This window comes from Botrytis byssoidea (genome assembly GCF_014898295.1).
Source record: "Botrytis byssoidea strain MUCL 94 chromosome Unknown BBYS_019, whole genome shotgun sequence".
Lineage (NCBI taxonomy): Eukaryota > Fungi > Ascomycota > Leotiomycetes > Helotiales > Sclerotiniaceae > Botrytis > Botrytis byssoidea.
The window spans coordinates 497,670-510,704 of record NW_024065860.1 but is presented as its reverse complement, the minus strand read 5'-3'; the positions used below and the strand labels follow the sequence as shown (position 1 = coordinate 510,704).

At 43.3% G+C, this 13,035-nt stretch overlaps 2 protein-coding genes across 2 annotated transcripts; one reads left to right on the top strand and one right to left on the bottom strand.

Moving 5' to 3' along the window:
• Positions 1–1,607: 1,607 nt before the first annotated feature.
• Positions 1,608–5,246, bottom strand: EAE97_008826 (uncharacterized protein). Its single transcript, XM_038879341.1, has 4 exons — positions 4,976–5,246; positions 4,635–4,866; positions 2,061–4,531; positions 1,608–2,003 (listed from the first exon to the last, which is right to left on the bottom strand). The coding sequence occupies exons 2-3, from the start codon at positions 4,862–4,864 to the stop codon at positions 2,164–2,166; spliced, it is 2,598 nt and encodes an 865-aa protein (XP_038729852.1). The 5' UTR covers positions 4,865–4,866; positions 4,976–5,246; the 3' UTR covers positions 1,608–2,003; positions 2,061–2,163.
• Positions 5,247–8,265: 3,019 nt separating this feature from the next.
• Positions 8,266–9,274, top strand: EAE97_008825 (uncharacterized protein; the record flags this gene model as incomplete). The annotated part of the gene is made up of 4 exons (XM_038879340.1): positions 8,266–8,302; positions 8,379–8,424; positions 8,593–8,674; positions 8,729–9,274. 4 exons carry the CDS (start codon positions 8,266–8,268, stop codon positions 9,272–9,274), a joined length of 711 nt encoding a protein of 236 aa, XP_038729851.1.
• Positions 9,275–13,035: the final 3,761 nt, after the last annotated feature.

Genomic DNA, 13,035 nt, shown 5'->3' with positions numbered 1-13,035 from the left:
TTATCAAGTTGTTACCCCGCATCGTCCACATCAATAAACAATGAAAAAGCCACGCGACGGGGAGATTCAGCACCAAATGGGTCATGGGGCTCTGTTAACAACGATGCAGCCTTCTAGACTATACCGCCGCAAGATTGTACTTAAATCTAACAAAGCCGAATATCAAGGCAAAACGCAAAAACGACATCGACTCTTAGTATATTCGGGGCACACTTGAATGATTACAGGAATATAAAACCATTCCTGAATGTTCTCAAGAGAGGGAATATGAGACGCCCTGGTTTGACGCTAGCTTTGAACTTCTAGTCAGATCGATTCCTGCAAGTAAGATTCCGATTGTCACCTTCCTTCACTCTGTGGAAAACAAGTTGAGAGATAATCTCATATGCAGCTTCCATTTTCAGTAAAGAACGCAAGGAATTCAATTGGTGCGCTTCTTGTGCAGCGATGAATAACGCGACAAGGCTGAATGTTGAAGTAAGCCTTCATCCGATTATGGAAAGTTCTTTGAGAAGTTGTTTAGCCTAAATGTTCTAGAATTGTTCCGTAAATTGTAGCATCGATTGTCTAGGTACGCCTTCTTTCAAGATGATAAATAGAGAGAATAGAAACTTTCAGAAAGCCTTCAAAATTCTTATGTCGACGAGGTTCTGAAATCTAAAGAGGAAGCCTCACGTATCCAAGAATGTGTAAAAGACGAGAGCGTAGAAATTAGTTGAGAGAAGGCTGGATCGACGCCTTCCAAGCTAGCTACCGTAATGCATTAAAATGCTGCTTTCCAGTAAGATGAAAATGCACTCCAGCTAGCGAAATTTGAATGAAACCATCATTTTCTTATTCCTGCTAAGAAATTCGGGACGTAGTAAAGTCCTGCTGGTGGTGGTGGTCAGAGATATATTATCTTAATTGATGCGTCGTAGATCTCGCAGTGCCTGTGACTCTTGAAGATAGTTCTGATTAGCCAGAAGTAACGGTATACTTACCGTAATGACTAGAAGATCGAAGATGCGATTAAGTTTGCCTAAGCCGTACCGCAACAAAAAGTCTGCTGATTAGGCCATTGAGCTATTTTATAGTGTACATACACCACGCCAGTTCGGGGTTAATAGATAAATAGGCTAGAATCCGAGGTGTCAACGCCATCCAACAGAACCAAACATATAACCTTTGAGTAAAGACTTAGAGTGGTCTAATGCAACTCGAGTCGTGTTTGACAGCTATAATTGCTGCCTACCACACAGAAGAAATTTTGGTAGAGAATGCGGTGGCACGTCTCTAACTATAAATTGAGCCAATGTATGTGACATGACAGATTTGGTAACGCACTCGGTTAAGCATACATTACCCGAATCGGCCGATTCAACCGAAAAGTATCGAATTTGCCTCGTCCGTTGGTACTCCGGTCTGAAATTCGCATTTTGTGTCCCGCGATTTGGGTTAGATTATCGTAAGGATGGCGCTGCTATGGGTGCTATTGTGTCGTCCTACATCCTTCGTAGTTAAATTCGAAGCTGCTTTATTAGGGTTCATGCTGCATAGGGTTGCTTGCTGAATAAATCAGTAAAGCAATTCTTCGGAGAGCACAAAATTTGTTCACAGCAACTCACTCAAGATGTCTTCACCAAATTTCAAAACCTATCAATATATGCGTAGATTCATCAATCGTGATTCTCATGTCTGCATTACAATTGAAATATGAGAAACCAGCCTCGACAGCCAGAGTCAAGAAGGCTGAAAAGAAGAATCGAAAAAGGAAATAAACGTATGATATGTTTGTGCTCATATGAGCGTGAAGATGATCATATCAACCTGCTTCGATATTTGGATCATGAAAGAAACCAAATTCCCAATCTTGACCAAGCAAAAGACCACATGTTATTTGAATGTCTGAAAGCTTGTACCACGGCCGCCATTCACAAAATTGTCCGCGAAGACCACTCTCTGGGCACTGATATCTTCCTTGTATCTCAGAAAGTGTATTGAATGACTGCCTATGAAGTGATCTGCACATTTCATCAGGCTTAATGTACTTCTGAAGTTTACGTTGCTGTAGCACATACCAATAGCTTGGTCGAGTACTATCATCATCAACCTTTTATAGTGACCTCCCCAGTACTGTAGCTTGCTTGGATTCTGATTAATATCCTAGCTTCTTTGAGTTGCTCAATCTTTTGGAGATATATCTGTCACAGTCATCGTGGCCGACGACATTTCTTCTTCGGCATCAAGATTAGTTTCTACGGTTGACCAAGTTTCTGTTCTTGGAAGGCTATCATTAGTAGTTGCTGAAGCAAAAGTCATGGATCGAGATTTTGAAAATTCCAACTCTGCATCACTACCCTGGACAGAAAATTCTGGCTTGGAACTATCGAATGTAATCCATGGGCCAGCATCAGCAATGCGACAAGCTAGCCACAGTATGCGTTCTTTTCTTTGCTCGAGCATAGATGCAAGCTCGTGATATTTCTCTTCTTCATCAGTTTTCTCATTGAGAAACCATTTTTCGGGGAAGTATTTTTCTGACCATAATAAACCGCGCATTCCGTAGTCTTCCGGGAAAGGCCGGACGTCATCCTTCTCTGGTAGTGGGAACTTATCATCCTCAATACGGCTGAGGGACTTGTAAGATTTGAGTAACGTATTGAGCATGATTGCTAGAGATTGCCATGGAAACGCCGGTGCCAAAAGATCCATTGCGCCCGAAAATCGAGACATGCGAAACAAGAAAACAAGAGAAACATGAATAAATGGAAGAACATTCGGATCGCCTATTCTTTGTAGTACAATCTCCAATGTTGAATAACTGAGGTTCTGTGCGTGTCTGAATGCTATCAAAGAAGGAGAAGATTCATCTCGAGACTCATCCATATCAATATCGGCTTCTTTAGCTGAGGAAGACGCGATAGCTTTTATAAGAGGATTTTCTTTAGACGCGAAACCTAGCATTGCAACGTTGTTGGAGATAGCAATGTGGCAGCCTTGTTCCATGAACTTTTTGGTTACCCGACCAATTTGGCTATCTAGTAATGCGAGGAATTCTTGTACTGCGGGTTCAAACCTCTCTATGGCCCTGTTTGTGAATAAATGTCCATGGGCTCGAATGAATGCAGCATCTAAAGGCGGCAATCGATATTGGCCATGCCCATTCTCAGCATGAAGGACAGGGTCGAAGAGTGTAAGTATCGATTCTCGTGCAGAGGTGAAGGGCACTACAACACACAAAGATTTTGCATAGTAATACAATTGTTGGAGAGCATTTGGGCGTGCTAGGATAGCAAGATGGTGATATAGCCTACCAGTCGTTGGGGCTTTATCGGAAGCCTTTGAATACCAATGACGTGCGACACCGGTCCAAACCTCTCTATCCCTGATATCGTCATCCTCAATGGCCATTCTGTATCTTCCTAGATCTCCCAAGCACTCAATCCAAGTATCTTCGAAAGCTGGTACCGTTTCGTATAACAATGCCATCATCGAATATGCTAAATATATGAATGCAAGCATGTGGTCAAGCGAGGCAGGTAGCCGATGTCTGAGCAATTCTAAGAACGAATGGATACCATGTCGCCACATTCTAGCAGGCATAGCATATTTTGATGCCAATCTACGTAAAGCAGGACTTGCAGATGGATGTTGAGAGGCCAGAAAAAAGTCATGATGCTCGTGAAGCAAAGTGCGATGTAATGCAATGAGAGCTTGCCACTGCTCATTGTTAAGCCTTGGTGGCGTGGGAGGATCACCCTGCACAAGCGTGGCTTGCTTATTATCAACCTCGATACATTTGGCTTCAACCATTACAAGTCCAGCATATATGCCTTTAACCTCTGCTACAAGTTGCTCTTGAGAGATGGGCCTTGTCTCTGGCTGAAGAATAATATTATAATCTTCACTTTGAGGTCTTGATTCAATTTCTGGCACCGTCCTATTGGGTAAGATTGCAGACGGGGTATTAGCTGGAGCATGATGTTGGTGTTGTTGCTGCTGATGTTGGCTCGTATGTGGTGCTGATCGAGATGTACTTTGGGGTGTAGATGGTTTCGCGGTTCTTCGATTAGCCGGTCTGTACGCTTGAGCTCGAGATCTTGAGGCTTGAATCGAAGCAATGTTGGAAGGATCAAAGGATGACCTTGTGAATGGGGAGTCTTGATCGGGAGTCCACAGTTGTCCCTTGGTAGCTTGTCGTCGAGTCTCCGTGTCTTCTGCAGAGATTGGTCCAGAAGTCGGTCGAGCTAAAGATCTTCGCGGTGGGGGTGAAGTTGAGTGTTCTCGAAATGGCGATGCTGAACCTGCCGATATACCATCTCCGACGGCAGCTCTTTTGCGTGGCTGATCTGTTGTGGTTTCTTCATCCTCCATCGTATTATCCTCATTTGATCCCAAGTTCAAAGCCTGAAGACCGGAAAGCGATCGAATTGGTTGAGGTGAATTTAGGGGTCTCTTAGACTGTAAGTGTGGAGGTGGTACGCCTGCTTGAGCAGTAGACGCCTCATTATTTGAGGGCTTCCGGGATGGAGCATCGTCTTTCGTTGGTCTTTGTGCTTTAAGTCAGCCTTACTTTTCCTTTTTATTGGTAGGACACAGCCTTGCATGATCTGCCCCCCACAGATATAGTTATTGTCAGCGAATCTACTGACCTCTTCAATGCACTGTTACTCTCATAAGATTTTCGAAATTGATCCAATGCATCTTGATCTGATGGAATCTTGTCCTGATGCTCTTTTTCTGCATGGTTCCACAAGTCTGTTTCGGAATGAGATATCTTGCGCTCCGGACAATATATGCAGGCCCAGGTTTTAGTTGTTTTCGTCTCTCTGCGCTGGTGTTGTATCCATAGATCGCTTACATCTGCTTTTGGTTTGTGCATCTCTGAATTCTTGTTAGTACCATTTCGAGATTGATGTCGTCGAGACATGGTTAGAATTTGAGGGGGGTTCTGAGTGATTTCAACATGACAGTGACATTGACATTGACGTACCGGGCTGGATTCGGAGTTGGGCAATGGTCTGATAAGTAATTTCATATGTGCCTCGATTTTAAGGTTTCGAAGTGACAAATACATACAGTAGCAGGAGTGAATCAATTGGATATAAGACTCATTGGGTGTCCAAAATACACAGCAATAGAATAGAGTCGAATTGGCTTCTTGATGAAAGTAAAGATATCTCAGCCCTTTGAGTGTCCATCATATAAATATATAGGTATGAAGGGTTTATTGCGTGAGGCTCCGTTAAAATGAGCAATATTAGGCAAATGCGAACCATTTGCAACCCATTTTGCAAACCATGCTTCTCGGTGAGAGTCTTCCCCCACTCAGAATTCCAGGTTACTTAAAACACTCACCGAGCTATAGAGATGTGATCACTGCTTGTTAGTCCTGGGTACCAATGTCACTCGTAGAATTTGACATAGATTAAGATTTATGAATATGAACATGAGATACGACATCTTACAGACTGAATATAGAGATGTCTAGATATGGTATGTATATCTACTAGAAGTACAAGTAATCCGTCTTGGATTTATTCGTCTTTCTATTTTGCTGGTTTGTGGCACGAACATCATTCCCTCAATACCTACCTACCTACCTAAGGCTGTTGCTATCTTATTAATACCTATGTAACCCAATTTTGCTTAACTCGGACACAGTCTGTCTATTTGTTGCATATGGACCGTCAAGGTACTAAAGGTAGGTAGGTAATCTCAATCGAGCTTGCTCATCTAAACAGCTTTCAGCCTGTCCCCATATTGTGTCAAGTCTATTCAGAAATCTCTTCAGCCCTCAGTCTTGGATATATCATCCTTTCTTCGTAAGGCTAAGCTCCTTTTCTGTTGTCATATTAGTTCGCCTCTGTTGTCCAAACCATTGACCTTGTAGTCTAAACTCCCATATACTCAAGTTGACATAAGACCTCTATGCTAGGTAGATAACTGCCCAAGGGCTCACTTCTCCTTCCTTCATTATCAGACCTTGCCTTTACACATTTCACATTCATGTTCTCGCAATCTGTTCATCAATTTACGACTTACGAGCATAAATACAGTAAGAAATCCGCCAGCGGGCTACTTGTTGTACATACTGTAGCGGGGTACTCTAGTAAGATGCTCAGCACTGCGATTATCTCTTGACGCTACACGACTGCTGTCCGACTTCTCGTTTATGCCCCTTTCCAACAACATCATCTCACATCTCATCCTCAAGATTGGAACCAACTCGTTGGATTTCAAAATAGTCGTTTCTCACGAAAACATAGGAATTTGACTCACTCTGATTACCCACCTACAGTTGGATTGTCGTAGTCGAGAAGGATTCAGGTGATTAGGAACGGTCGCCTTGATGGCGGAGTATGTTTCAAGCCAAGGTCATTTTTTCCATTGAAAACTACGAATTTGTCACTTTGGGAACCCGTAGGAATAGACCATTAATTTCTTAACGCTGTCCATATATGGCGTTCAGGAATCCAGGCGCATTATGACACAGTTCGGGAAGAGTCTTTGCCGAGTCCTTGCCTGGTGACTAGGTACATCACTCAGGTCAAAACTCGATCGTTAAAGCACTTACCAGGTGACCAGCTTTTCTGAGACTTATTAAGGAACTTTAAAATTGTTATTTTGTCTGCCTTCAATCCTCCATTACATGTGAGCCTCTGTGAGCAAGTGCAGCACAGATCGCTAAAAAGACAGTGATCGAAGTTAGTGAATAAAGTCTGTTTTCACCGCTCTGAGAATCTGAGAATTTGACTCTTTGACGCCTTATTATTTCGCGCTGAAAATCCATTAAGGTAGTTGTGGAAGCGTCGCAGCTCAGTGTCGGAATTTCAGATATCTTTGATATATCATGCCGAAATGAAGGTCAGCATCAATGCTATGTTTTCTTATTCGGAATATGTAAGGCATGCTCCTCATCCTTAGATCCCTGGACTATCATGATTGTCTGCAGAATTGCTTCTTTTCCTGGGGAATATCAGATTGCAGGGCTTAAGCTGAACCTCAGATCTAATCGGACAAAAGTATGTCAGTTGATTGGGAGCCTTGCCGTGATTCATGCGCGACTCACTCGCCATTTTTAGAAACAGCAAAATGGACGGTCCAGAGTATACGCCCGAAGTGAATTCTCTCAGATGGTAATTTTGTCGAGCTTCATAAGCTGCCTACGAAGATATTGAGGCTGGGTTAAAGACGCGAATACTTTGCATTGGCATGTTCTCAGCCACCAACTCACGCAAGTGTTTGACAAAGCCCTATTTGAGACGCAAACGTTTCATGATAGTGAAACTTAGAAGTGGGTTTAAGAATATTACCTCAGAGATTGCTCTTCTTTCTTTGTCGCGACAAACGCGCAGGCCCGGAATGCACATCTATGCACGTTGGTCCGTTCGCACACCGCGCATACCCATTTTTACCAGAATTACATTCGTGGTACAAGTGCGATTTCATGTTTTTGACTGACATCCGTATAACTTGCGCATCAGGTCAGCAATCACGGGAGCATGCTTGTTGCCACAATTCCGTTTGTAAGCTCCCTTCTTTACGTCCGATTTCCACTGGTGACTTTCTAGAGCATAAGCGTTGTTTGCCTTACAGTAGAAAGGTGACTTTCGCTGTATAATATCGTGACGGTGGCATGGTAAACATCGCCTGTTTTCGCGGACTTAAGCGCATCGGTGAAACCCGGAGGAGGGGAGTAATCCTTCTGTCTAGAATTGCATGATAAATCCTTTATCACTCGTTTTCTTCCGCTCGCTTCCCGCTCCTTGGGAATCAATAACCCGTCTATGCTCGCTGCAAATTCGAAGCACCTTTGCGAAAATTTGTCCGCCAAGCGAAGTGGAAATTCTAGTTTTGTGTATCGCAGGCAAATCATGAATCTACCAAACTGGAGTTCTAACGTTCCCGTGCAACCGAATTACTGGTGGCTCATGCAGGGGTGGCGGCCAATTACATAGCTTTGAAATTAATCCCTGCTATCGGTAACCCCGTCTTTGAGGCTGTGAGATGGCGAACAATTTTTAGGATATCAAATTTTTGGAAATCCATCTATCTATAGATCAATTGATTTGTTTCGATGAGACCAAATATGATATTGGCAAGATCGCTGTTCCGCTTCTACGCTGGCAACCAAGTTCCGCTGGGCTTGCTTGGGATACATGTGGCGTTCTCGCCACTTTGCAATGCTCCCCTGAGAAGAAAACTTTTCAGCACATTGGTCTCCAAAGCATATTGCAATTCGTAACGACTATTCGATCCACGAATACGTCTTTAATTATAATGTTGCCCCTTGGTCTCGACTCTATGCTCCCTCTTGGTTTGTCATACTGCATCCCCGATCAGCTAACTAACTGAAAGAAGTTGTCTTAATCTGGAGTTTGATTACCACCCAGGGAAAGCCCAGGCAACGCTCAGCGCGCAACCCCCTGTTCTGCTAAGGTTTGTTCTGGACTAATCATGTTCTCAAGAATGACTGACTGACGATCACCAATTCTTGGATCGCTATATTACGCTCCCTGGAGATCAACAGTGAGAATGTCATCTTTGATAGCCTTTTGGTGACTGGGACCCAGTAATTTTGCTATGATTAGCTTTGCCATCCAATAGAGGCTTAATTGGGGTGCAACCAGAAATCGCATTTGTTTCAAGCACGATCAGTCACAGCCAATATATCACTTTACCAGACACGGTGAGTATCGATAATGGATCATCGTACCGTCCGGGCTTGCTAGAATATGTCTAGCTTGTTTGCCTTTGCGATACCATCGCATCGGGATGCCTGTTGCGCGTCGAGGTGCTCTTTGTAGCTGACGATACTGGAGACGAGATAGGCAACAGCGTAGCTTGGGATGGTGTAAAAATCGAAAGCCCTGAAGACCACGTTTACCCCTCCCCCGTCATCGTGGGAATTCTCTCGGTGTTACTGTCTTGGCCGATCTTTGAGCCTCCTAACGAATGGTCACTTGCTGACCTGGTAGGGAATTACAATGAGTCATTCAGGCAAGCTGCTGAATATACATTCCCTGGGGTCCACAACGCGGAAGTCTCCATCAGTGCTTTCAATATGACTTTCGAAATGAGGCTCTGTGTCGGAGCTTGTGGAGCAAGTAGGCATTGTATGGTTGCATGGACGATAGTAGATAGATATGAAATGCATTCATCCGTATATGCGGCTGTAAAATTTCAAAATTCATGCTTTGCGATTCTTTCGACAATTCAGGCTGAAGATCCTCTGGTCAGGAACTGTCTTGCCTCTTGGGATATTGAATTCTTCTGGCTGGCATTTTAGATTAAGTCGAAATTTTGAGTCCACTCAGAAATTCACTCATCCATGTTCAATACTTGGTCGATTATTGAGTTTCAAGACTCAGGCTCATGCTTTGTAACACCGCTGGTGGTGACGAAGAGCCTGAGATTGCAGGTTTTTGATTTGCTGCCCTGGATGCACAAAATTCCCAATTCTACACTGTCGGATCGGGTTGATACGGCTTCGATGACGTCTGCTGTTTCATTTGCACTGATAGTATGTTCTTCCTGCTACCAGCTGATGCCCGATTGGTATCATAGAATTTGCCTCGCGTTGTGTTAAAACACCTCTTCCGATATTGCATTCTTGTGACCGCGCCCAATGTGATAAATGATAGAAAGGGTAGTTCATGCCCCGTCAAGCTGGAAATTACCATAAAACTACCGGTAATCCCACTGAGGGTATAGATTGTGGGGAGTCAAGAGTCTTCCTCTTGAAGAAAACTCTGCGATGAGATCTTTCTCAAGATAGGTTTGGTCTAAATATATCGAAGCGGCCTATAATGTTGTCATACATAAACATAGCTATAACCCGCCATCATTCCGCTACCCGGGACGTGGGGTTAAGCACAGCATCATTCTGATCCTACCGCACCAGATTTCGGGTCCGTCTAGTGGCCATAGTTCATGCATCTTATGGTTTTGAGTACTAACAGCAGCACGAAGGAAAATCCGCACAACATAAGAAGTGCACTACAGTATGGCATTACACGCGCGTTGAACCAAAATGTTGCAAGTTAAACCACACTGGAGATAGACTGCGTTGTACTAGGTAGGACAGTGTCTCCCTAGACTTACTAAAATCAAGACATGACACTCAGAAATGCCTCATGTAACCCCAAATTTCTGCGTTTGAACATTTATCAAAGTGAATTGCTATTACTGGTGCCATGTAGATATGCTATCAATCCGACACATGCCGTACAGTATTAGGTTGGATAAATATGTTGCAGAACGTTAAACCAGCCCGACATGTACAAAATTGGAGTTCATGCGTTGAACTACAATGTTGTACTTGTGCATACATAACATCAACGGCAGTAATTGTCGATTGTGGATTCAAGTGGCCGAAGACAGAATGAACGTGGATCGTGTGTGATGTCGCGAGAACGAACAGATGGGGGGTTTCTCGTAATTCCAACCCCATGGATTTATTTGATATCGTGTTTGTACGCCCAAAGCCGACGCCCAAAAATGCTTCACCGATCACGTGGTTATTTCATTCGTAGAGGGAAATTTGTGTTATCACGTGATTCTATCAAGAACATTTCTTCATGGGTTTGTTTAGATCTACAACAAAATTAAGTGTTATCATGTACTGACGTCCACACATCCACGCTTCTGGTCAATCGTTTGAATGCTTGCGGACTCCCCATCAAGTGTTCTAATCTTTCCGAGCCTACTGTGGTACTTACTCAAGTTCCAGCTCGTGATGGGGGATGTTAACTACCTCACAGCGATCCCAAGCTCTTCAGCGCAATCAATGGATATGGCAGGATAGAACAAATACAACAGTCGTTCACCAAAAATATTATTTCTGCACCTCGTCACAGTTGATGAGTTGTAAAATCAATTTGCATTTCATTGCTTCTTTGATACATTCATGATTTGATATGGGGTATGAGACAAGGCTGTTGTTAACTTGGAAGCTCGTTTCCCCTATTCTTGCCGTGAATGGATCGAGAATCAATTTCCCTTTTGGTATAATTGTTATTCAATTTGTTCAATAAGGTGAATGTAAATCTGTGTTCTCAACTGAACTACGATATTTGTGACTCTTCTTGGGATCGTATCATGGCGGCAGACATCATTGATATTTTCTAGGCTGGAAAGGGTAAAATTGAAATACAGCGTTCTGACACGAAGTACCTTACAATACTTATCACGACTACACAATGTCGGTTATATCAAATGCATTTACTGTGCTTCCTCGCACTCCGATATCTGCTGGACACTGGAATAACTATGAGATTCTCCACTCCTTCAGCTTTGGGCATTGAGTTGCTTACGTTGAGTAGGTACGTTGGGTACGAAGGCATGCCCGAAAAGTTTATGATTATAGAAAGTATCACGGATTGGATTGAGACTTGATGTCGAATGTTTCGAAGTTTAGCATACGGCAATCAAGCTATGGTATTATCGCTTGGTGATTGGGGTACAATCAACAATCAGCATATTGATATAAGGTTAAGAATTCTTCATTCAAATGTTTTGGCAAAGTTGGTCAGATTATGCAGTTGTGTACCTGATGGTTTTGCATTCATGTCTTTCAATATTAGGGTATTGGGCATGTTCTTGCGAACTTAGGATCAGGGTCTCTTTGGGACGGCCCCATAGAATTGTACTGGGAACATCCTCTCCTGAGTATACTTCCGGGTACGTTGATTGAATGATTTATACCCAAATCCTTCTGCGATTTATGATCTGTTCGGAGCCTCATCGGGTGGTTGCCTTTTTTTTAAGAGTGTCCAGTGATTGGCAATTTTGCCCGAGAAGACCACAATAATTCATTTTTGGGCTGAAGCCAGCGAGGAGGGGTCTTATAGTTGAAAGCTTTTTGAAATCTACCAACGCAATTTAGGTGCATGCCTGCAGGCTTTCCTGTTCTATTTTGCATTGTGGCTAGCTGTTCCTGCATTGTTGTCTCGCCCAGTCTCTCACCGCTAGTCTGTGTCGCTTTCAGATCAATGATTGCTCCATATTGGGTCTCGGTATATAACCTAAAGTCATGCATTTGATATTCGCCTTAAACATGGACGTGGCTGTCGAATTTACACGTGCGACGATACAATTGCACTATCCTCAGCCATCGCAATGCTGGGTCAGGCTCCCCGAGTTGTGAACAGCCTGCAATCGATATCTGCGTTCTCGGTGAGTTAGTAGGGCGTCGATTAGCATAGCATTACCGTCTCGAGATTAACAATTGCTACCTAGATAGGAGAGATCGTAGGCTTCGGCCCGAGCCTCTCGAGCCGCGGCATACCAGACTTCCGATAAATTTGAAGACTATCTTGCCCGAATTTGACATAGGATATTTCTTAAATCATGAATTTATGAGTTGATAGCAGGGCGTTCGTACGCCTCATCCTATGTCTATTCCGCATCACGAGAAAATAGTATGCACGTGATCTACGTATGGTCGATCATTTCAAATGAAGGTTAAGATCAAGCGCTGCATTGGGAACATAATGCATTTCAGGGCGCCAAATTTATCCGTCATCATCCAGTCGTTCGCGCAGTCACATGTGAGCATAATTGCGGTTCAAGGCGAGGTTGCATCTGACACAACCCAGCCGAACAAGAAGCAGGTAAAATTAAGGGCGTCACCCAAAACGTTATGAATTATAGAAAGAAGTAGCGTGCAGTGAGGCAACCAATTTTATGATGCTAAAATGTTATTGAAAGTTAGACGTGTTATCTTTTATCTCTATCCCTGCTGCATTGCCCCAGCCCCCATTGGAGTACAAATAGGACGTATGATTGCTAGAATCCTATGGCAGTATTTCTTTTTTTTATTAAAATAGGGCATCAAATTGCGACTCTGACAAGCACATAAATGGTGGATAGTACGCCAAACACTTTGGCATTGTTTGTGGCTAATGATAGGCTCCTGCTCGCTTCGACAGAGAGGTGATTAGAGCCTTGGTTTCAAGAGTGATGCTGGAACTCAGGTTCACTCGGCAAATTGCTGCCTCATTATTGCAGGCTAGTAGACATAACCAAGTCGAATGTAAACAATACTTT